This window comes from Hydra vulgaris, chromosome 10 (assembly GCF_038396675.1).
Source record: "Hydra vulgaris chromosome 10, alternate assembly HydraT2T_AEP".
NCBI lineage: Eukaryota > Metazoa > Cnidaria > Hydrozoa > Anthoathecata > Hydridae > Hydra > Hydra vulgaris.
In genome coordinates this window covers 44,150,001-44,176,079 of record NC_088929.1, presented here as the reverse complement: position 1 = coordinate 44,176,079, position 26,079 = coordinate 44,150,001, and the positions used below count along the sequence as shown (strand labels likewise).

Sequence of the window (26,079 nt, the reverse complement as noted above, 5' to 3'; positions counted from 1 at the left end):
TAATATGACAGGTTGGAGAGGGAGGGAAGGGGGCTCTGACCCTCTAGCCACAACACTATTCGTCTAGCCACAGCACTGCTTGTATTTTTAGCCTTATGTAAAATTGTTACTTTATTTTATTTAACCAATATTTTAGTTTATAAAGGTCATTCCTTTTAAAAACAAGACTTTTCAATCTGTCGCAACAATTGATTTTTAAAAAATTTTATTATTTCAAAAAAAATGAGTTTGCAAAGAGGGTTTTTGAATCTGTTACGATTAAATTTATTCTTAAAATAATTTTTATACTATTAATTAATTTTCAGAAAAAAAATGTAAAAATTTCCCACCCCTACTGTAGAATGTTGTCCCAATCTCAGGAGGAATTTAAGTGAGAAAAAACTTTACCAACAAAAACAGGATATATGGACTTGGATATATGGATGAACATATGGTATAAATGACACATTGTGGTTATTATATACAGCATGTTGTGGTTAGGGTCTAGTAAATACAGTATATGTTACAAGTACAAACTAGGCATACATTCTAAGTTAATTTTAGGTATTTTAAAATAAAAGTTAAAAAATCTCATACAGATATTGCATAAAGATTGTAGCAGTTTTCTTCATTGCGACTTGAACCACAGATTTGATAATTTAAGTCTGAAGTTAATGAGCCATTTGTTTCATCAAACTTTTTAATATCAGTTACTGATAGGCACGGAGAATCATCATGTGTTTCCTAAAAGTTAAAATTCAAAATGTTTGATACTATTATTATTAAGATATAAAGATTTAATTGGTTAATAAATTAAAAAAAAAATATTTAAATTTTATATCAGATCATAAGAGAAATCACCATTCATGATTCATGAGATAAACTAACAGAAATCAGGAGTTTTTAATCATGAGATAGATCAACAGAAATCAGGAGTTATTAATCATGAGATAAATCAACAGAAATCAGGAGTTATTAATCATGAGATAAATCAACAGTCCTTTATCTTAATATTAAAAAATAAGCTAAAAAGCTAAAATAAGAAAATAAAATAAACTGAAATTTAAAAAAATAAAATTCAATATTTAAACTGGAATAAAAATAGTATCAGTATAAAAATAAAAAAAAACAAAATGTAAAAAATGTAAATTAAAAATATAAATGCATAAAAAATGTTAATTAAAAACATAAATGCATAAAAAATGTAAATTAAAAATATAAATGCATAAAAAATGTAAATTAAAAATATAAATGCTTTTTGGAAACAATCAGTGATAATAAACTGAAATTATAACAAAAAAAAAGAAAAAAAAAAAGATAAAAAGCACAAGTTATGAATTTTTTTTAATCGTAATTATAAAAACCTTTTCTACTGGAGATTTAATATGTTTTGTAACATATATTTAACATATAATAAATTTAACTGTTTTGTAACAAAAACCTGAAAAAATACATTTTGTTGGAAATCTACACACAAATGCTAGGAAAATTGTTTGCCAATTGTCTTAAAGAAATGCAAATGTTGCCACAAGTTATTCATATTTTTAGGTTCAGTTCTCTGCACTATTCTAAAGAGCTCTGCCCAAAATTTTTTGATATGAGTCAAATTATTTCAATATGATTGATATAAGCTTATTTTATATTTTTGATACAACTTTTAGCCTTGTGGCATTATCCTAATAAAACAAAATTTATCCTAGTTTTTATTCAAAAAGCTTGTTTGCTGATGGTTTTAATTGTGACTTAAGCAAGCCTTGTTTTAAATAAAAACGCTTTAGTCTAATATACATTTTGACATTATCTCATTATCTCTCTTTTTTTTTTGTCAGTTAATTGACATTTTTTAAACTACCACAATAAATTACTGCAACAACAAGTTCATTTGAAAAATTAACTCAACAAAAACAATGCAAAAATGTTAATGTGTACAAAAAAAATTTGTTGTTAACAATTAAATTTGTTTTTTGTTATTTCGATAAAAGATTTATTTAAAGAAAATTAAATTTTTTTGTTTTTAATTTTATCTGAATTAATTTCATTTGTAAATAGCGCTTATATCTAACATAGTTGTCATTCAAACTATTGTAATCAAACTTTTTACATAAATTTCATAAATTCAAACTTTTGTGAGGTTTTTATAATGTTAATTACTTTCTTTATCTTCCTGCTCAAAAGATATCTTTAGACTAATTTATATATTAATATTTAATAAAAAGTTGCTTAACCGAAATTGCTAAAAGCATACATAAATTAGTTAAAGAGTATAAAAATTGGTTACTGCTTAATAAGGCCTGCTTTAGTATTTCCATATACTTGTTTTGGTGTTTACAACATGACTATACAAAGATATAAATGACTAACACCAATACTGACATGTTACCCCATACCATAACAGAGCCCTTACACACATGATTGTTGAAGCCACATACAGAGAACATTTTTTTTTTCAACATCTTAACTTCCAACAAAGCTGCAAGCAACCACTATTAGAGTTCAAAGTTACTGGAAGAGAAAAGATGAAGTTTATAGAGCAAGATAAGGATTGAGAGATAACTTAAAAGATTGCAAGTTATATGAATCTATAAAATTATATGAAGATAAAGGAAGCAAATTCTAAAGAACTGATGTTTGAGGAAAAAAACTAGACAAATAAGAATTTTTGGAGCATTTAGGAACAGTCACAGTAAAAAAGATGAGGCTTAATTGAATGACGAGTAACACAAGAATGAATTTTAGTAGATGGCACAAGAAACACTAGCTCTTTAGAGCAGTGCCTGTTATAGTATTATTATTACTGTTAGCAATTCAGCTGTAGAACGAGAAGATCAAAATCCATAATTATGATCAGAAAGTGAGTTATTAGATTCAAGATGAGAGATTGTTTATTAATGAAAAGATTCAAAAACCTTGCTTATGATAGAAAGAAGACTAATGGGACAGTAGGACAAGCCAGATTGCTCTCCTGAGTTTTTGAAAATAGGGATAACAGATGCTGCTTTTCAGCAGGTTAGAAAACAAGACTCTGATAAGCACTAGTTAAATAGTTTTGAAAGTATAGAAAACAGCTCCAGAGAACAGTTCTGCACTAAATCTTTTTCCTACTCTCTTCCTAATATAAGCTCTCTTAGCTCCATAGAACACATTAAAAGTACTTTCATCACTCTCACAATAGCTCCACATTTCAATTATATATATACATATTCTGTCTGCAACTGTGCCAGTGTCTTTTATTCTTGATTGTTGACAATCTTACTTTCACCTGCTTAGCAATAGTCTTTGTATTTAATTCATTGATATGCCATAACAATGATTTAAAATCACTTTTCAGTTGATAAATTCTGATACATTGTAGACTAATATTTTGCAAAAAGTATACACAAAATTAGAAAATAAATATATTTAAAAAAATAAATATACAACTAAACTAAAACTGCGTTTAAAGCATTTAAAAAGTTTTGTCTTAAAAAAACAATCCAACAAAGCTTTCTTTAATCTGATTGAATGATATTATAGTTAGTTTAATTAAGCTAATTAGCATAAATTAGAATTAATTATTAAATACTAATTAACTTAATTAATTATTAAATACTATTAAAATTTTTTGCTGTAGTCACAGATGTTGATTTAATATGGTGTATGATTGTTTTATGAGATGTAACAATTAAACACCATTCATGATTCACAGTATGATGTCATTAATGACATTATACTAAATCACGTGTAATTTGTTTGCTCAAAAAAAAGTTCAAAATGAAATCAGCTTTTAGATGTTTCGGTAAATACTCAATGTTAGTATAAAAACTTTTATTACAGTAGGATCGATTCATCAAGTTTTAAAACACATTCATTTAGATTCATCAAACTTTTTTAAGTTCACATATAAGAAAGTTTTTTAAATATGATATACTTAAAAGAAAACAGGCTTTTTAATAAAAGCAATTAATTTTTTTCTGATAATAACAGCAATTCTACAAATTTTAAAAACCTCTAAAAAAACAGCTAAGAATTTTCTTATTTTGGAGATACATACCTTCATAAAAACTATTAAGACAGTTACGTTTATAAATTAATTTACATAACAGTTAAAGTTTTATAAAGAAATTCACATTTAAAGGATTCACAGTTAAAATTTTATAAGTGTTTAAAGATTTAAAATAAATAAAGGTTTAAAGTTATAAAATTTATAAACGTTTAAAGTTATAAAAGATACAAAAACTTACAAACTTTTTGTTTGTCAATAAAATAAATAATAATGAAAATATATATACAATGAAGGTAATAAAAACACTCAAAACTTTTTAATACAAAAAAACAAACTTACTTTACATGACATATTAGAACTCAAGCTGGTCTTGATTTTAGTCATATAAACTGATGGATTAAATGAATCAAATGGAAAACGCACATGCTTATTTGATTTTACCCATTGATTGTTTATCATATGAAAACGTTTAAGATGTATAACCTAAAAACAAAATTAAAAATAAAAAAAAAAGATAAAAGTAAAAGATAAATACTGGAACCACAAGAAAAGTTTTACAAGAAAAAAAAAACTTACTAAAATAGGAGGTAATTTCCATATATCAAATTTTTTTGCAATTTTACGATGCATGTTACATTTTGAACAATACCTGAAAAAAAAGTTTCTGAAATCAATAGCTAAACAAACAAAAAACTTGTTTATTAAAATAATAATAATAATAAAGAAAAAAAAAGGTTATTAAGTAAAGCTAAAACAGATATAAGACATAAATAGAAAATAAGATTAAAGACTAAAATAAAGATAAAGGTTCAGTTTCATCTTGTCTGATAAAGCAATCCATGACAATAAAAGTAAGCAAATATTTATGTTTGCTAATTCCAATTTTAAACTCATATCTGATCTAATTTCATATGTTGACTAGATACAATGCTTCAGTAGTAAAAATGTACAAGAAATGTTTGATTAACTGATTTTTTATACTGAGGTGGCATGTAATCATTTCACTCCAATTAAAAAGACATTAAACTCTTTATAAATCAGACCAGCCTGGGTTAATGCTAGGTTAGAGTTTCTTATTAGAAGCAAACAAAATTTAAGATATAAAAACTGCTCATGTAAATGGAAAGACCTGCTTTTGAAATCTAAATGCAAAATGGTTTGCAAAAATGTAGCAGATAAGATTAAAAAAGTGAGACAAAACTTTGAGTTTAATCTGCTAAAAAGAGTCACCAAAAATCCAAAGCTTCTTTACAGCTACATGAACAATCAACAAGCAGTCAAAGATTCTATAAAAGCATTATAGGGAGGAAATGGTAAAACCACTCAAAATTTAAAAAATTTTGCTGATATCTTAAACAAAAATTTTCAAGCTTCATTTGTTAAAGAAGATGATAGTCTACTGCTTTCTTTTGATTTAAGAACTACTAAAACATTCATTATGACAAATAACAATTTTACATATAAAGATGTTTATCTTAAAAGTTTTAAAAGATTTCAAAGATTAAAAAACTAAAAAAAAATAAATAAATTGAGTGGTATTAATAATTTACATTCAGCTATTTTAAAGAATTGTGCAACAGCATTCACCATTCCACTTACGTATAATTTTAAAGAATCATTTGAAACCAGCTAACTACCAGTACAATTTAGATCAGCAAATATCACTCCTCTGTACAAAAAAGGCAAAAAAACCTTAGCAGAAAACTGCCGATCGGTATCACTCACCTCAATTGCATGTAAAATAATGGAAGGCATAATCAGATGTAAACTTGAAACTTTTCTATATAAAATCAAACTAATAGTCAAGCATCAGCACAATTTTGTTAAAAATAAATCACGCTCAACGAATCTACTTGAAACACTTGACTTTGTTTCAACCGCCTTAAAGAACCTGTTGATGTTGTTTTTTCGGATTTCGCCAGGGCATTTGACACAGTGCCACATAAAAGATTCTTGCTTAAGCTAACAGCTTATGGAGTATCTGGTCTGACAATACAATGGATTGAAGCATTTTCAAAAGAAAGAAACAAAGAGTTGTGATAGGTGAAAATATATTTTCTTGGACAGTAATTACCAGTGGTGTGCCACAGAGGTCAGTAATGTGACCACTCTTACTTGTACTATTTATAAATGATTTGCCTGAAACTCTAAAAAATCTAACCAAGCTGTATGTAAATGACACCAAAATTTTGAATAAAATACTTTCTAGTGCATCAACTTTTTCTTTGCAATCAGATCTTGATTTAGCTTTTAAGTGGACTTAAGATTGGCTTGTGAAATTTAATATTTCGAAATGGTCATGCGCTTTGGTCGAAATAACAAAAAATCACCCCTTTATATCAACAAATAAATATTAAATATAACAGAATCTGAAAATGATCTTGGAGTAATCTTCTCAAGCAATCTGAAATGGAAAAATCATGTAATAAAATGTGTAGGCAAAGCCAACCAAATGTTGGATCAGATCAGAAAAGGAGAAATTGATTTATTAGAAAGAGTCCAACATCATGCAACTCGATTAATACCATCACTTAAAAAAATCAACTATTAAAATTGTCTAAAAGCTCTCGACTTGACTACCTTGATAAAAAGAAGACAAAGAGGAGATATGACTCAACTTTTTAAATTCTTCAATGGTTTTAATGATTTGGAAACAATAAAAAAAAATAGTATTCAACAAACTCAAACAAAAGCTTTAAATATGTCAAAGAAATCACTAAGTTGTGAAAACTTTTTATTTAATAGATCGGCCAATTCATGGAATAGCTTGCCAAGTTACCAAGTGAGTTGGTTAAAGCACATAAGGTTAACAGTTTTAAAGCAGGTCTTGATTGCTGGATGAACAACAATCAAGCAAATCGGCTGTCATAGTATGTTAATGCTACACTCACTGGCTCACACCAGTTACAGCAATTACTAATATTAATACTAAGGTTAAATATTTTATTCTTACCATTTCATTTTAATTATGATAATAATACATATTATGTGGATACAATATGTCAAAAATTACAAATCTCATTGGCTAAATTATATAGAAGAGTATAAAAACTGTTTGGCACATTAAGTTGAAATTTATTTGGAAAAGGTTTTAACATTTTTTCTTCGCTAAAACTATTTCATGGTATTTTAGTAGTATTGCTCAAAATAACTAGTTACAAGATTTTTTTAGACAAACAACCTGTTGCAGATTTTGCAATAGATGAAGCATAATATTTGACAGAATTTTACATAAATGTTAAAAATGTGTATATTTCATTCCTTTTTGGATACTTAGTAAGCATTACTTTATAAAATCTATTGTATATTAATATGTTAACTTATGCCTAGAAGACATAGAAACTCTAAATAAAAATGTTAAAGAATATGGATTTACAAAAATAGATGTTCATTAATTTAAACAATGGTTTGAAAAATTACAAAAATATATAATCATTAACTTAACGCTTTGAAAAACTAAAAAAAAACTTGCTCAATCATGTTTCTAAGTTGTTTAGACTTTTTTTTATCTTTTTAAATTTAGAATTGTAATTTAGAAAGATCCTTTGGTTTCTTATTTTTTTTAATGTTCAGTGATCAATCATCAAATAGATTCTATTTTCATATAAGTAATTCTATCTTAAGTAAACTTGATATATAACAATATCACATCATTACACATTACTAAAAACAACAGTCGATCAATAACATCATCAATAACAATAGTTCATCATTATACATTACATCATTCCCAAAAGCCCATCATTAGCATCATCAATAACAACAGTACATTATTACAAATTACATCACTCCCAATTAATCTCTACATTTATTAAATCGCTACATTACATTAATCATTACCAATAACTTATTAATACATTGTCACTTGAGAAGTTTAAATTCAAAGAATATTTAAATTTATACCATGTTTCATCTTCTCCTAATTCTTCTTCTTCAGTAAAATTTTTCAAACATGTGTCAAGCGATACAGTTTTGTGAAGCTGAGCCAAACTCTCTCCAATGCTTATATGATCATCAAACTGCTGGAAGTAAAAAAATTATTTTTGAAAAAACTAAAGTTAAACTTCGTAAAAAATGTATGCACTAATGTAAGTATACTAATGTAATGTATTTGAAAAATGTATTACTAATGTAATATTCATGTCATAAATACTAATGTATTTGAAACAAACTAGTCACTATTTTCTTAATTTAAAAACAAAAAATAATTTATTAAAAAAGGATTAAGTGAATAATATTTTGAAGTTTAAAATCAAATTTTGCTGTTTCATTGAAGAGAAGAGAAACAATGATGTCACTTTTATCATAGTGTCACTTTTTAAACTCACTTGTTATGACACATTTTAAATTAACTAGCCGTGTCACTTTTCAATCTCACTTGTCATGTCACATTTCAAACTCACTGGTCATGACACGTTCTAAAATTACCAGTTGTGCCACTTTTCAAACTCACTTTTCATGCACGTTTTAATCTTACCTGTCATGTCACCTTTTAAACTTGTCACTTTTAAAACTCACATAATAAAATCTAAAGAATTTACCTTTTCTTTTGAATACTGGTAATACAAGGGAAGAATCATAGAATCCCAATCGATTGCTAGGTAAGAACTTGTATAAGCAAATCGATGAGAATCACATTGAATCACACAACCACGGCAAAATCTGTAAATAAATAATTCATTACTCTCATGGCAAGAGCACTTTTTTTTGCAGCAGAATACTTTTTTTTATTTTTTATTTTAATTAAAAATAAATAAACACAAATGTTGCTGAATTAACTTTTTTGAGCTGTAAGGACATATTCAAACCATAAGTATTAAAAAGTTTATGCGAACACCTAATATTTAAATAAAAAACATAATCACTAAAATGATAAACTAAAATAACAAGTAAAATATATGAAAACTTTGGTTCTAAACCTTTGGTTGAATTTAAACACAGTTTATTATTTTTTTTATTGCATTTTTTTAATGAATGGCAAAAGGTGTTTCTTTATACATACATATACATAAAACTAAGCCTTAAAAGCCTTCTAAGTATCGGGAACACTTTACAAAAGTGTTCCCGATACTTAGAAGGATTTACACAGTTACGGATTTTTGCCATACAAAAAACTTTAGAGTAAATTCTCATATTACTTTATACTTGAATTTGTTGGCAACATGTCTTCTCTTCTTCTAATAAAAAGAATGCTGACTTTGCTAAGTCAGAGTTTATTATTTATTATTGCAAGAAATCAAAGTAAAAATGTGTTGTCTGATGCTAAACTCCATTATTCTCAGTTAACTAAATCTTATCTCAGATGTTAGGTTCTAGAGATTTTTTGAAAATCTTCAACAGTGTCGTTCAACAACTTTAACAGTCGAACAATCCATCTGTAATTCATGGGATCTTATTATTGATTGGTATGATCTTTGCAAAGAACCTCTTAAATCCAATTAGCTTACTCTTCATGCCAATCCATTTATAAAAATTTCTCATTGTTAGACATCCAAATCACTTCAGTTTCTGTTGCTAAAGTCATTTCTCAATTAAACTCTTCAACTGCTTGTGGTCCAGAAAATATTCCTATTAAAGTCTAATAAGTGTTCTCAAGATTTCTCTTCAACTCTCTCTAAATTATTTAAAAAGTGGTTGACTGAACCTTGTTTTTCTGTCTGCTGGAAAATGGTATCTGTATTTTTTTTTTTTTTTTTTTTAAACTTTCAAAAACTCTGGAGCACAGGTTATTGTTCAATCTTCTCTCTATCATTAGCAAGATTTTTGAGTCTTTAATCAACAAACATTTCAGCTTTCACTTATTCACTCATTCACAATCTGACTTTGATCTTAGCTTTCTACAGCTGACTTACAACTGCTGTAACCAAAAGATTTTATCATCAACTAGATGGAGGTGGCAAGGCAAGAGCTATATTGCTATTCTAACATATCTTACATATCTAAAACTTTTCGATAAGGTTTGACATGTTGGTTTTCTCTATAAGGATGCTTCATATAATGTATTTGCAATATCGTATGGAGTAGCAACCACTATCGTGGTTGCTTCACTATCATGTTTGCTATTATGTTTTAACAACCACTATCATAGTTGTTACTCAAATGAGCTACCATCATTAGTTCCATCAACTAAAACATTCTAGATTGACTCCTCATTCAACTAGGTGTCATTCAGTATCCTTTTACTTTATATCTTCATGCTCTAAAAACTTTTATTTGTTTTTTTCTTTCACTTCAATAGTTTGGAACTCTCTCCCACAATTTTTATTTTTTCTAACTTATACAACCTACAACTTTTCAAGTCTTCAGTCAGCTGTTTTTTTGCTCTTTAACACTATTTTTTGTTTTCCAGTAACTCTCAACTTAATAGTAGTTGCTTGCAATCAAAATTTTATAAAATTTTAAAAATAATCATCATTTTTATAAAAAACATTGAGAAAAAAAAATTTCATTAAAATTTTTTTGTAAAAATGTATATTTTCATTTTTAGTTAAAAATGTATATTTTCATTTTTAGTTAAAAATGTATATTTTCATTTTTAGTTAAAAATGTAGTTTTTTAGGCAGTGAAACTTAAAATAATAACTTTTTTATAAAATGATTATTTTTGAAATTTTTTATAAAATTTCGCTTTTTTTTTAATAACATTAGGGACCCGTCTGATGTTTAAGGGCTTGAGCTACCTTTAAAAATATTTTTTTTAAAAAAACAACATTCAGAAAAAGTCTTCTCAAATTGCGTTATATAATAACTCTAGATTCAAAAAATTCTAATAAAAAGATATTTTTTAGGGTTTAAAACAATTGATTACACAATTTAACAAATATAATTTTAATATTTCTAACTAATATGACATTTTTTTATTGCATCAACCATTTGCTTATAAAAACAAAAAACTATTGAAATATAAATAACTCTATTGCAAAATACAACTTTAGTCAATATATATCATTTACTAGTTCAAAAATGTTTTGTTACAAAACATCATGTTACATAGTGTTGTAAAAACATCATGTTACACTAGTTTAAAAATGTTTTGTTACAAAACATCATTTTTACATAATTTTACATTACGTTGTAATTTAATCTCTCAAAAACATTCTTACATTAAAAAATTTTACATTATGTTGTAATTTAATCTCTCAAAAACATTCTTACATTACATAATTTTACATTATGTTGTAATTTAATCTCTCAAAAACATTCTTGATGCTTTATACTCACATCACCCAAACTGAATCTAATAAACTCAAAATTGACATTCTGTATTTCATTTCCGCATAATGTAGAATTAATTTTTTCACTAGCTCTTTGTAGCTACCACTTTTTTTGTTGCCTAAAAAATATGAATAACATGCCTAAATTTTCTTTTCAACAGCAGACATTTTGTCCTCTAGCTCTCTTCACGACAACATAACTTTAATCTGTGGACTAATGAATATATTTACTGAAATTAACATATTACATAACTGTATTATGATACCCATAATAGGTCCTGATCTCCTTTAGCCATGTCGAAATAAGCATAATATGCAGTAAAAAATTTTTCACAAATCAAAATCTTATTTTTAGCTCGAGTTGAACTAATATAGTAACCATAACATAACAGAATGAGTTAGAACAAAGCTTCCAGAATCTAGTAGACACTTCATATAACAGTTGTAATTAGTTCAATTACAAATAAACGCACAAAAAAAACAGCATAAAATACAAATAAAATCAGCATATATATATATATATATATATATATATATATATATATATATATATATATATATAATATATGTTATAAATGCATTACTTATAGACAAAAACTCTGAAATATACTCCATGCTTTTTCTCAGGAAATTTTGATGAGCAGCACTGAAATTAGCCAAAATTATGTTAGAAACATTAAAAAATTATTATAAACAAAAATGTTGTTACAATGTGTTATTTGATAGATATATATTCTAATATTACCAAGTTAAATGTTTTTCAAAAGGCTATCCTGGTTTTTTTGAAAAAAAATTACACACAAACTTTAAAAAATATTTTTTGTATTAATAGCAGCTTTGGGAATGGAAAAAAAAACAAACAACTTTTTTGTTGTTTGTTTTTAGTTATACTTGAATATCAATGTATACAAATAAAAATAAAATAGATTAAAAAATTTAAATTAAAACAGAAAAAAAACTCACTTGTACCAAGGACACAAAGAGCAGAAACTACAATCCTTATTAACAACTTTTATTTCAAATGGATATTCACTAGAAAGTAAAAAAACTTTTATTTCAAATAGATATTCACTAAAAAGTAAAAAAACTTTTATTTCAAATAGATATTCATAAAAAGTAAAAAAAACTTATTAACAACTTTTATTTCAAATGGATATTCACTAAAAAGTAAAAAAAAACTTATAAACAACTTTTATGCAAATATAACTATATTGGTTACAATTTTTTTTTTTAATATTTATGTTTAAATCTTTAAATTTTGTTTTAAATTAAAAAATATACCCTTTTTTAAAAACAATTCCATTTATATAACGTGAGACATGCAATAAAATACAATCATATACATCTTGATTAGTCATATTCTTGGAGCAAGCGAACACAACAGGTATACCAAAAGTAATTGGACGATATTTTTGCCATGATACGAAATATGAATTGGACTGAATCTGAAAAATAAAAAAGGTAGTCATATTTTACATGTTATTTTGATAGAAATGACTGTAAGTAATCTAAACAAACTGGTACCATTAGAATAATTATATTTACGTGAGCGTGTGTGTGTGTGTGTGTGTGTGTGTGTGTGTGTGTGTGTGTGTGTGTGTGAGTGTATGCACTTGCTGCTGTTCAACAAATTATTATATAACTAAATATATTTTAAATTTAGGGTTTTTTCTGAATTTGAGTTGTTAATTAAGTTACATAATGACTTGGTGATTATGTAACTTAATTAACAATAAGTGATTTGTGCAATATTTAAAGAACCTTGAAATAGATTCTTTCTCTGATTTTCAGCCAATACAAATTTTTAAATTGCTGGTCATTTAATTAACTTTCTGGTTTTAAATACTTGTCTTGCTGCTCAACTTTGAATGGATAGCATTATTTTAATACTTTCTTTTCAATTTCATAGTAGAGGGAGTTGCAATAGTGAAGAAAATAGTGAACATACTAAGGTGCCATCACCGGATTAAGGGTCTTGGGGGCTGAGTGCAAAAATTATTTTGGGGTCCCTAAAAATATATATTCTAAAATGAATGCAGCAAAACATGATTACTTTTTTATTCATAAAGAGTTTTTTCTTGCTTTCAAAATGGTAAAGTTAATTACAACACTTCAAAATTTATAATTTGAAACAAAATTTTATCAATCGTCATAGAACAAAGAGAATTTAAACAACCATTTAACATTGAGGAACGGAGATCATTCTTAACTCTTGCCATATTAGAAAATGCTCACTCTGCACTAATGTATTGGGAAGGGTTAGAAAAATCTGATATGCAATGTCAGCATTTGGAAAAACTGATTTTAACTTACTCCTATGAATTGCCAGTTCTGAATTTGTCATCTTAATCTTGAAAAAGCAGTAGAAGAAACAAAATAATTTTCCGGTGGATACTGAATATATTGAATTTCACCATTTTTCTGTCCTGTGTGAGATTGACATATTGAAAAATTGATTAAAAAAAATAACTGTGCTGTTATTTTTTTGTTAATTTTAGTTTTTCATTTAAAAAGTTTCAATAGTGATACAGAGGCCCCAACAAACCTTCAACTTCAGTGGTATATATATTTTAAAAAGTTGGGGCTCCTACCAAGGCCATATTTTTTGGGTGCCAAGCGCAGCTGCACCTGTGCGCCTGGGTTAATCTAGCATTGTATGGTGCACAAATCTTTATGCATTATATGCATGGCATATGAACTGTTTTATTTTGTATATTTTGTTTATTATATTATTGTTTATTATCATTTAACTATTTTTTTATTTACATTTTGAAAGATAATTGATCGTCAAGAATCACACCTAAATTTTTTGCTGGGTCAACAAATCTTAAGCATTCCTTGTTGACAAACCTTTAATAATAATAATAATAATATCTTTTTGAATGTTAGACCATAACTAATATTTTTGTTTTCAATTGGTTAATGCATAAAAATAAATCACTCATCCATTTAAGTATGTAACTAAGACATTTTGCTAGTGTATTATATTTAAATAAAGAAAGGAATGCTTTTACAGCTTGATGATCACCCAAAAGTTTTAAAATTGATTATATTCAGATAATTTTTTTGAGTGGTCTTATATGTTAAAGAGTTTTGAACCAACAACTGTACCTTGGGAGGCTCCATATTTAACATTTAGGTTTGTGGAATATGAGTTACAAATTTTAACTTTTTAGGTTAACTAAAAATGATTCAAACCACTTGTGAGCTGAGTCAATTATACCTATTTCACTAATTAATAGCTTAAGTAGTTTTTGCTGGCCAATAGTGCTAAATACAAAAAGTAACAATAATCCTAAAGGCACTGGTTTATCAAAAAGTTCAAATATATCATTGATGAGTTTAAGTAAAAGTGTTTCAGTCAAGTGATTTTTTTTGTATCCATATTCTATATCAAGAATGCTTTTAACATAGCTAAATAGAATAATTTTTAAATTGTTTTGATAATTTATCTTTAATTTTATTTGTTTTAAATCTTAAATAATAGCAATTTTGAGTTTTTAATCATTAATATGGTTTATTATTTCTTTGTTACTACTGTTAATGTTTATTGAAAATTTATACATGGTTGAAAATTCTCAAACTAAAAGAAAAGATAGTAGGCTAGATGAATTTAATAGTCTTGAAAATGGTAGAAACACAATTAGAAAAATTGAAAATAAAAATCTTGAAAATGAAAAAGTTTAGATAAGATTAACAAGTTTAGGCAAGATTAACAAAATCATCTACAAAATGTAGAAAAGACTGATCAGAAAGCTATAGACATTTTAGGCCCAAACGAGGAACAGTTTGAACAAGCCCAAACAGTGTAGTTAAGCAAGTTGCAAATAATTGTTACTGAAATAAAAGAGTCTCAGATAAGATGAATATAATCATCTAAAGAATGTTAGATGCTAGACAAGGGAGATAATATATTATAACTAGACAAGGCTATGCTGCTAGACAAGGGGAACACATTGTATAGCAAGAAATTCCAGAATATAACAATTTATAGGGATTGCATCTCGAAATTCGAAATTTGAGAATTCCAGAATTCATTTTCGTAATATAGTTTCGAATTTCGAAAATTTTTCAGTGAATTCTGAAATTAAAATTTATTTTTTCGTGTTCTCTCCAACTTTTAAATTGTGTTTTTGTTTCTGTACATACAAATATTCTACATTCTAATTCTATAAGAAGAAATAAAGAAAACAATTGTAAATTACAGTTATCCTGCATAATACAAGTAGACATAGAAAAAACATTCCTTAACTGCAGTTAATGGTTTCATGTCTTCATTTCATATCCACATGTAATAATTTGTTGAGATTTGCTTATTGCGTTATTGCAGTTGAAGGTTTCATGTCTTCATTTCATATTCACGCGTAATAATTTTTATATTTGGTATAACCTCGTGTTCATGTCTTATATTTTACAATTTCTAACAGTGTTGAGATTTGCTTATAGGACTGAGGTGTGTATTAAATTATTTGGATCAATATTTTTTAAATAGGTAAGCAAATAATAGCAGTTTTAATTTAACAACATTATTTGATAACTATTTAATTTTATATTTGTTTTGTTTAACAAGTTGAATTATTATCAACAGTACATCCTAAAATGTCTTCAAAGGAAAGTTATTTGGAATGCACAAAGCAATGTAAAAATCAAAATTCTGTTTGGATTCATTTTTTAAGAGGATCAAAAAAACAGCAAAATGTAAAATATGTTATGAAATAGTAAAAACCGCTGGTTCAAGCACAACACCGCAGCACACACATTTATGAACAATACACAATAATAATGTATTAAAATGGCACGTCGTGCAAGATGAAGGTCCAGAAAGCAGCGCATCAAAAATGACGATTACAAACTATTTATTCAAAAAAGTCACTTTCTGCAATCGTATCACGAATATGTGACTTAGATAATAGGCCATTCAAAGTTTTCTGTACATCTATCAATTTGAGAAATTTATTTTTGGCTAGAGGCGCTTGAGATTATGTATTACCAATCGATTCGCAAAATGGTTTTAGAATACACACAAAAAATGCGGGCTAAAATGATGCAGGATTTTATAAATTTAAAAGAAGATGGAGCAAGATTTTGCTTAACTCTACATGAATGGACATCTTCAAGAAACCGATGTTATTTAAATGTGAATGTCCATGGCAAGAAACAGTTTTGGAATTTATGTTTAGTACCTGTTGAAGGACATTTCCTTGCAGAGAAATGCATTACGGCTCTGCATTACAACAATCGATAAATATATTACGCCTATAATAACTGATGGGGTAGCTGTGATGAAAAAAGTCGGACAGCTTTTACCATGTAATCAGCAGTTGTGCTTTGAACATGCTATACATTTAACTGTAATTGATGTTCTGTATAATAATTCGAGTACAGCTGAATTGGTGGCTCACACATATACAGAAAATAATAGTGTAGAAGATCAAGTAAGTGACTTCAAAGAATCGGATGAGGAATACATTGAAGATGAAAATGTTGGCTTGATTGAACAGACTTATAATGAAGCTGAGCTTGTTGAGACTGAAGAATTTGAGACTGAAGTATTTTCATCAAAAAAAGTTTGTTCGATTGTAAAGAAATTTCGTTTTTCGAGAACATCAAATAATATTCTTCAAGTATACATGAAACAAGAATTTGGAAAACAATTGAAACTTATTACGGACACTAGAACTAGATGGAATAGCTTAGTTAAAATGCTTGAAAGGTTTAACAAGCTAAAAAGCTGTGTTAGAAAAGCATTGGTTGATATTGCATCTAATATTGTTATTCTAGATGCTGAAATTTTGTCGATTAAAAACATTGAAGCCCTTTGTCGAGAAGATGCAAATCTGCTTTCTGCTGATGCAGCATTTTCTTTTATGCTTAAGAATTTTGGATCTGATGAACTTTCATTAAAATTAAAGAAGAAATTAGAAGACCGAATAAGCCAAAGACAAACTAATGTGTCTGGAACTCTTCAGTATTTACACAATGGCAGAAAAAGTGAGATTCACACATCTTTCACTAGACCATTAAAAAAAAAAATAGCCAAAGTTATTAAAACTTTGCACAAAGATTGATATTTAAGACTAACATGGAAACTTCCTTAGGCAAGCAGTCAGAAGCTGACGATATGATAGAAGTGATGTTGGAAGAACAAACTAAGCCCTTAACATTAATGCAAAAGTTGGAGAACAAAATTCAATTGGAATTAATGTCCAACATAACGTCCAACTCAATGAAACAAATCATAAATAGGAGCTTAATTTCAAAAATTAAATCTGACATGAAATTCTTTGAAGAGAACAGCATTCATGGCAAAAACTTGAGTTTGTCTACTCATATTTTGATTCTGCCATCGAGCGTGGAGTCTGAGTGAGCCTTCTCAATTGCTGGTAACTTATGTACAAAAGTTCGAACGAAACTCGGTGACGCAGCTTTAAGTGATCTCTGCTTCCTCAAGGCATATTTTAGGCAAATAAAACAATAATTTTGCATTTTTTATTATTAAATGATATACCATATTAGAATGTTTCTGTACTAATTGAATTTGGTATAATTTTATGTTCCATTTTTATTTTTAAAGAAAGTATTTTTTATGCAATAAATAACAATGAATTATCTCAAATAAGTTATTTTTATTATTTTTATAGGCATAAAAAAATTTAAAATATTTTTGGAATTCGACCAAATTCCGAAAAAATTTAATTTTAAATTCTGATTTTTTTATTTTTGTCTAAATTTGCATTCCCTAACAATTTAGATGAAAAAAGCAAAACTATCAGTGATGCATTGCTAAAAAATTTCCAGATGAAACACGCTTTTTATGTTATCATAATAGGAAGGTACTATTTCTGCAAATTTTACATTTTATCTGTTCACAAGAAATTATATAGATTTTCAAAATATAATAAAAACTAAAATTAAAACTTTTTTTTTACTTCATACACAGATAGTTCAATTCAAAGTATTGATAATTTTAGGCCAGATCAAGTTACTCTTCCAATATATTGTCAACTATATATCTATGATGCTATTGCAGCAGTAAATGTAAACATAATAGCAAAGGAGAAATTTAGATTAAACCAAAGGCATTTAGATAAAAGTTTGTGCTCTTTAAAACAATAATACTCATGCAGATGTTTTAACAGGTGTTCCTTAAATTCAGTTAGCTCCATAAGATTCTTAAAAATCTATGAAAACCAATAAAAGTCAAGTTCAAATTTGATAGATTTGGTATTTTAAAAAAAAGAAGCTATTTTATTGCTGTGCTTTATAAGTTACTCAGCGCTCGAAATCAACATTGATCGGCTGAAATAAAAAAATTAAAAACCAGACAAGCAAATTGTTTTTTAGACAATCAATTTTTTATTAAGTTTTACTAAAACTAAATTTTTTTTTTTCACCTTACATAATCAAATTGCTATTGTCGTTTTAACTTTAATTATTTTATTTAGAATTTAAATAAATTGTTTGTTTTGCCATTTTTTTATTTAATTTGTTTATTTAAAATCTAAATAAACATTTATTTTGCTGTATTTCTTTTTAAATGTTTTATGTTGAGTATAAATAAAACATTACCGTTTTTATTTTAATCATTTTGTTTAGAATTTAAATTAATATTAGTTTTGCCGTATTTATTTTAATTATTTTATTTAGAATATAAACAAATTATTTTATTTAGAATTAAAATAAAACTTTGCCTTTTTTTAAAAGTATTTTATTTAAAGATGTTTGTTTAAAATCAAATATAAATTAATTTTTGTTTTTTCCATTTTTATTTTAATTATTTTATTTAGAAAATAAATAAAACGTTTATTTTGCCATTTTTATTTAATTTAGAATTAAAATAAAACTTGCCTTTTTTTTTAATATTATTTTATTTAGAATTTAAATGAGTTGTTTGTTATTAAATTAAAATGAATTAATTTTAAAATATAATTCATTTTAATATAATTTTGATGTTAATTTAATATTTTTAACTTTCTGCATTTCAAATGTTTTTCTATATTTATTAAAGTTTGACGAACAATTACCGGTGATCAAATTTGATCAGCCAGATTTAATTTAGGAGATTAAAATGTCAATTTTTCTAAAAGTAGCCAATCATGATTGTTGATCAGCTGCTATTTCGAGTGCTGGTTACTTTGCAAAGAAATAGGTTTTAATATTTGTCAGTCAAACGATGTTCCTGTAGTGGTGTTGTAGGGCGATGTAGTGGTAATACCACTACATGGCCCTTTTTTTTTTCCTGGCAATTTATGTCATAAGTTATAAATTAACATCTTATATATATAAGTTAACACCTGCAAAATTTTAAAAAGCTTCTTGTGGTGCCTGGTGTTATAACTGGTTTTAAGAAGAATCTCATAACTGATGTAATTTATTCTTTTTATGTCGTCAACTACGCCAAGAAAGAAAACGCATATTTTAAACCCAGCTTTAAGTGCTGTTGGTTTGATACTCAAAAACTGACATTGTGTACTAAAATCTCTGCTCAATTGGTCAACAAGTTCAAAACAACTTGATTCCTCTTTCATTGCTCATTTTTATGGTAAACTGATGCCAAAATAAAATGGGGTAAATGTAGAATGTATGCCAAATGTAGTCTCTAACAAAGATGTGGTGAAACTGTTAGCTATGCAAAAATATAGAGATCAGAAATATAGAGATCATATTTTCAAATTGAAAATAAATGATAATGAATAAATATATGGCTCATACAGAAACCAAGCTATTAAATCCATTTGTTACATTAACTGATAAACATTTTTACAGTCCAAAAACTTAAGCACAGTTTTCTATTGACAGACGATTGGGAAGCAAATAAAAATGTTGTTATGAGGAAATTTATAAACAGTTAAAACTTACTTACTTTTAAAGCCATTATTTATTCTAGTAACAGTTACTATGAACATTTTAAAGTTGCTTGTAATATAATCATGTCTGTAGACATGATTATATTACTATAAAAATTTTACAGCATGTTTATATTGTGTCTTATAAATCTAGGGTATGCTATGTGAAAATAGAAAGATTTTGTTTCTGCATTTTGTTATCTCGATTTTCTTGACATAAAATTTTATTTATTCAAAATATTTTCATAAAAATATTTATTTAAAAATGTTGTTTATCTTAAACTTAGTCATTGATTTTGCGATGGCTATTGTTGCTATGGTTGAATGGATTTATTGCAAATTTGGTTTAAAACAACAATGTAATGTTTTAATTTTCATGGCTCAAACCATTGGTTAAAGCATACCAATCCAGATGAAATCCATTCAAAACATCCTAACTTTAAATTAGTAACCAAAAGAAACCTTAATTCAATAATTAAGACAATCTTTAAGTCAGTAATTAAGACAAATTTTGATTCAAAAATCAAGACAAACCTTACATCAGTAACTAAAACAAAGCTCAAGTCAGTAACAAAGATAAGTAAAGTATATTATTATAGGTATACATAAATTTTATATTTGTTAACTATACCTATACATAAATTTTATATTTGTTAACTATTAAACACTAATTTTATAAAACAAAAATTTAATTCAATTAAACACTATTTAAAAAAAAAGAATTACCATTTTTCTATTCATAGCTATGACCAAACTATGAGTACAATCATTTGCTACTTCCAAAGATGATTTTATTTTGTGAACAGGCGTTGTGTTTAATGTTCCTTTTATTTCATCTGGAAGGTGAATGTTAAGATCGGTGGTTTTTGTATGATTTAAATCTGATGTACTATTGAAATCATTTACTATATTTTTATCTAAACCATTCACAGAATGATAAAAGTCTTTATTTTGAACATCAAAAGTTTTATAAAAGTTATATTCATTATTTTTTTCATTATTGGATACACTTTCATGTGAAGGATAAACCTTTTCTTTACTTATAAAAAGTTTTGGTTTTACATTCTTTAATAATTTCTTTTTTGTATCTATTAAATCTGAAGCAATTGGTATAGAAGTAGAACCTGCTGAGCTAGGGTTTGCACTTTTTAGGCACTCTTTAATGTTTGCATTCATTGGTTCAGAAATTTTATGTAAATATGTTATAGTAAAATCATCAATTTCATATGCATATATGTTTTCAGCAATTATTGAACTAATTTTCTGAAACTCATAAAGGATATTCTAAAAATAAAAAAGATAAAATTTATAAAACAATAAACACATATTAATAAAATATATCATAAACATTTAAAAAAATATTTGAAATGTCTCTTACTTGAACTTTCCCTCCAATTATTTCAACAAGCAGCAAGCTTTCAACATTGCATAGTTTGGCTAATTCTTTTCTAGCCATAGCAATAGTTGCATTATATGATAAAAGTAAACCATACTTTAACACTGTTTTGTGATTTGATAAAAATACTATAGTAGTAACAAAAATAAAAAGTACAAATTACAGACCTTTTGGTAACAACTTGTTAATTACATACTCAGTACTAAATAATTTATACAAGCTACTTAAGGTTGGAATGGTTAGATTTTTGGAGGAGTCAAAATTAAAAAAGAATTCCTGTCTATAAATTAATGAAATTCAAAAATTTTAACATAGATACTATTAATGAAACTACTAAAATAATAATAATTTTCAAGTTAGTGCAAAACAAATGAAAGTACTAAAATAATGATAACTCTTAAGTTGGCACAAAACAAATAAGTTAAAAAAACAAAACAAAAAAAACAAGCACTTAATTCAAAATGACAACTTTATAAAAAATATAAAAAAAAAGTATTTATATATATACATAATTTTATAAAATTTGTAAAACACACTTGTAAAACATGTAAACTTATTAACTACATTAACATTACTATTGACTACATTATCGCTACTATTGACTACATTATCATAAAATTATGATCAAATAAAATAGATAATACTATAAACTGAGTATGAAACTACTAAACCAAAAATTACAACCAATTAGAAACAGCTACAGCAAATATCACAAAAAATCAGAATAACATCAATTATGGTAACATATTGACCTTAAAAAGGCATACCTGGAATTTGAAGATGAATCAAATTTTCAAGAGGAAGAGGCAATGAAAGAAATATAAATGGATCAAAACGTACACTTATATGCTGGCAATGTAAACAACGCACTTGGGATTTCAGCTTAAAAATAAAAATTTATTATAAATATAAAGTTTAATATATATATATATATATATATATATATATATATATATATATATATATATATATATATATATATATATATATATATATACACACTATTGGAATTTATTGGAACTGGCACTTATTCGAATTTCCTGCTAATTCAAAGAAATTTTAATTCCCCGCAAATTTTTCTTAACAAACCCATGCAAATGGGGTTGGTGAAAAGCTGCCTATGTTTATAATCATAAAAGCAGTAAAACCAGGATGTTTGTAAAGTGTCAAAAGCCTACCTTGTCAGTACAAATCCCAAAATAATTCCTGGATGGACTCTAAAATCTTTACTGATTATGTAAGGAGACTTGATGCAAAGTTTAATGCTGAGGGTAGAAAAGTTGCACTTATCATAGATAACTGCCCAGCTCATCCTAATGTTGAAAAATCTCAAAGCAATTGAATTAGTATTTTTACCACCAAACACAACCTCCAAAACGCAACCAATGGACCAGGGAGTCATAAGGGCATTCAAGACTTTTTATCGCAAGAATGCTGTGAGGTGTCAGATAAAATACATCGATGCTGGTAAAACGAACCCAAATATCAACATTCTTGAAGCTATGAGCATGTTGGTCAAGTCATGGGATGCTGTATCGCCTAACACTGTTATAAATTGTTTTAAAAAGGCAGGCATCTCAAAGGAAATTCCGGCTGCAAGTATAAATGGTGAAGAAGATCCTTTCAAATTGCTTGAAGAAAACGTCAAAGAGCTTAGATCACGTGGCTTAGTAGAGAAAGATTTTGTTGTTGAAGATTATGTAAACATAGATTTTGATATTTGTACAAGCAAAGCAATTTTGATATTTGTACAAGCAAAGCAATTGCTATCAAGGATCTAGAAATTCTGGATTCCATTTTAATCAACGATTGTGCTGAGGTAGATGAAGAGATAGACGAAGATTTGAACGATTTGCCTCCCTAAAGCCAAAATTATCAGAGGTTGCACATGCAATAGAATTAATTGAATGTTGGTCTCTTTTTGAAAATAACAGTGTCAAAATCCGACAATCACTAAACCTAGTATCAAAGATGTTTGATAAACATTCTTTTGAGGCAAAAAAGCAATCAAAAATGGGCAATTTTTTCAAAAAATTGTAAATATTTTATTTCTTTATTTAAGATATATTTTATTCAAAAGTTTTTCTTCTTTTTTACTTTCTACTGTTAAAATTTAATAGCAACTTGAAATTGGTCACTTCAAAGAAGATTTTCAGTTATTCGAAGTAAATTCTTGTTCCCCTTGGAGGTTTGAATAACAAGGAGTTTACTATATATATATATATATATATATATATATATATATATATATATATATATATATATATATATATATATATATATATATATATATATATATATATATGTATATATATATATATATATATATATATATATATATATATATATATATATATATATATATATATATATATATATATATATATATATATATATATATATATATATATACACAGTACAATCTCTCTAATTCAAATTTAACAGAGAAAAAAAAAAAGGTTCCAATTAGAGAGATTTTCGAATTATAGAAAGTTGACTTTTTTTCAAATATTCTGGTCAAAGTAACGAATAGAAATGAAATAAACAAACAAATAGTGATTCTTAGGCCTAAATGCAATATATTTTATGTGATTTAAACTTTTACATTTTCAAAAAAAAGTCAGTAATTGTAGATTGTCTTTTTGAGGCTTTTAAATCCATTTCAATGACACAATTTATGGCTTTAAGAGCCTTCGTCAAATCACCTCCAAAGTTAAAATAAAGACTGTAATTCTCGAGTACAGTGACAGCATGCATCGCTTCATTCAGACTTGGTATTGTAGCATTGTTAGAAGTACCAATGCACTCATCATCAGAATCCTCTTCAGTTTCAATAGCATCATACTCAGAAACTTTCTGCAATGATGTCCTCATCTAATGATTTGTTGGCAATGCAAACATCGAAATCTATGTCTACTAACTCATCGGCTGTGAGGTTAAAATCTGCATCGAATTTTATTTTTAATAATTTGAGATCATCTCTTAAGTGTTCCATTACAGCCTCGTCTACATCTAAGTCACAGAAAGGGTCGTTATTATCATTTACAATTTTTTTCCACTGCTTCTAATGATATTCCTGATTTTTTGAAACAATTTATGAAGGTTTGATCTGGAATGGAATTCCATGTTTTGTTAGCATTAACATAGCAGTTAAGATAGAAAACTTAAGCATCTTGTTCTCTTTTTCTAAGGCAGTAATTTGCTTTTTCATTGCTAGTGAGCAATATTTGGCTTTAAGAGATTGGATGACTCCTTGATCCATAGGTTGGGTGATCAAAGTTGTATTCGGTGGAAGAAAGATAAGCTCCACCCAATCAAGTTTCTGCACGTTAGGATGGGCAGAACAATTATCTACAATTAAAGCAATTTTCCTTTTCTGAAAACTAAACTTTAGGTCAATTTCTTTAACCCACTCCTCAAATAATTCTGCCAACATCCAACTTTTTGGTTGGGCCCGATAGCGACAAGAAATATTTTTCACACCTTTAAAACATCTAGGAGACTTCGATTTTCCAATTACAAACATTGAAAGTCTTTCTCCTTTAACATTACTTGCGGCCTCCCAGTATGGCAAGCTTTACTATGCTTGCCTCTTATGCACTTTTAATTTTTTAGATGTAAACTTTTGTCAGGCAAACATTGGTAGAAAAGACCGAATTCATCGGCATTAAAAATATTTTCAAGTGGATATCGAGAGAGAATTGTAGGCAGTGTGGTTTCAAGCCATAGGGCGATCATCTGATCGTTAACAGACTTTGCCTCTCCAGAAATGGTTTTGAAAGATATACCATATCTACAAAAAATAAATTATAATTGCTTTGACGTGATTTTTTTTAAACAGAAGGAAATAATTCACGCTAATTGTTAAACAAAAAATCAAAACATTCAAAATTTGAAAAAAGAGTTCAATGGTTAACGAGCTTTTTATACGACAAAAATTTAAAAAGTTCGATTTACAGAGAGAATCTTACTGACAGGTCTGAGAAATCCATTTGAATTGTAGAGGTTTTCAAATTATAGAGATTCGAATTATAGAAAGTTTAACAAAAAAGTTTCTTAAGCACATTTCAAGGCGACTTTACATTTAGTCGAATTATAGAGGTTTTCGAATTATGGAGATTCGAATTAAAGAGATTGCACTGTGTATATATATATGTATATATATATATATATATATATGTATATATATATATATATATATATATATATATATAAATATATATATATATAAATATATATATATACATATATATATATACATATATATATATATACATATATATATATATAAAATAATAAATAATAAAGAAACTGTTGAGATCTAATGCCAAGTTAGATTTATGACAGTCGTTACTATAGATTGAACAATTAAATGAAGAGTAACAAATAAGATATATAAATCAGTAAATAAATGCATAAATAGAAATAAAAATAAATTAGAGTTTAAGAAACTAAAGATAAAAGTGATATTTAGTTTGTATTTAAATACATTCAGGTTATCAGCTTCAATAATTTCATTTGGTAATTTGTTCCATACACGTATTGTTCTAATCGTGAAACGGTTTTTGCGTAATTTGATGGAAAAGTTATCGGTATTTTTTAACTATAAATGATGTTTATTACTTCTTGCTTGAGATAAAGGACCAGATACTTGTAAAGAATG

The 26,079-nt window shown here is 26.6% G+C and overlaps 1 protein-coding gene across 2 annotated transcripts in view; it reads right to left on the bottom strand.

Moving 5' to 3' along the window:
* LOC100197320 (ubiquitin carboxyl-terminal hydrolase 32) overlaps window positions 1-26,079 on the bottom strand; it is a 104,879-nt gene that overhangs the window by 11,406 nt on the left and 67,394 nt on the right. Inside the window, exons 24-33 of one of the 2 annotated variants that reach the window (XM_065808102.1) lie at window positions 22,184-22,298; window positions 21,399-21,544; window positions 20,747-21,304; window positions 12,456-12,619; window positions 12,138-12,206; window positions 8,503-8,623; window positions 7,865-7,983; window positions 4,538-4,610; window positions 4,301-4,444; window positions 577-723 (exon numbers count right to left, since the gene is read on the bottom strand). In XM_065808102.1, coding sequence (XP_065664174.1) covers window positions 577-723; window positions 4,301-4,444; window positions 4,538-4,610; window positions 7,865-7,983; window positions 8,503-8,623; window positions 12,138-12,206; window positions 12,456-12,619; window positions 20,747-21,304; window positions 21,399-21,544; window positions 22,184-22,298 — 1,656 coding nt within the window. The remainder of the gene's footprint in view (window positions 1-576; window positions 724-4,300; window positions 4,445-4,537; window positions 4,611-7,864; window positions 7,984-8,502; window positions 8,624-12,137; window positions 12,207-12,455; window positions 12,620-20,746; window positions 21,305-21,398; window positions 21,545-22,183; window positions 22,299-26,079) is intronic. The other variant, XM_065808103.1, reaches the window with a different exon arrangement.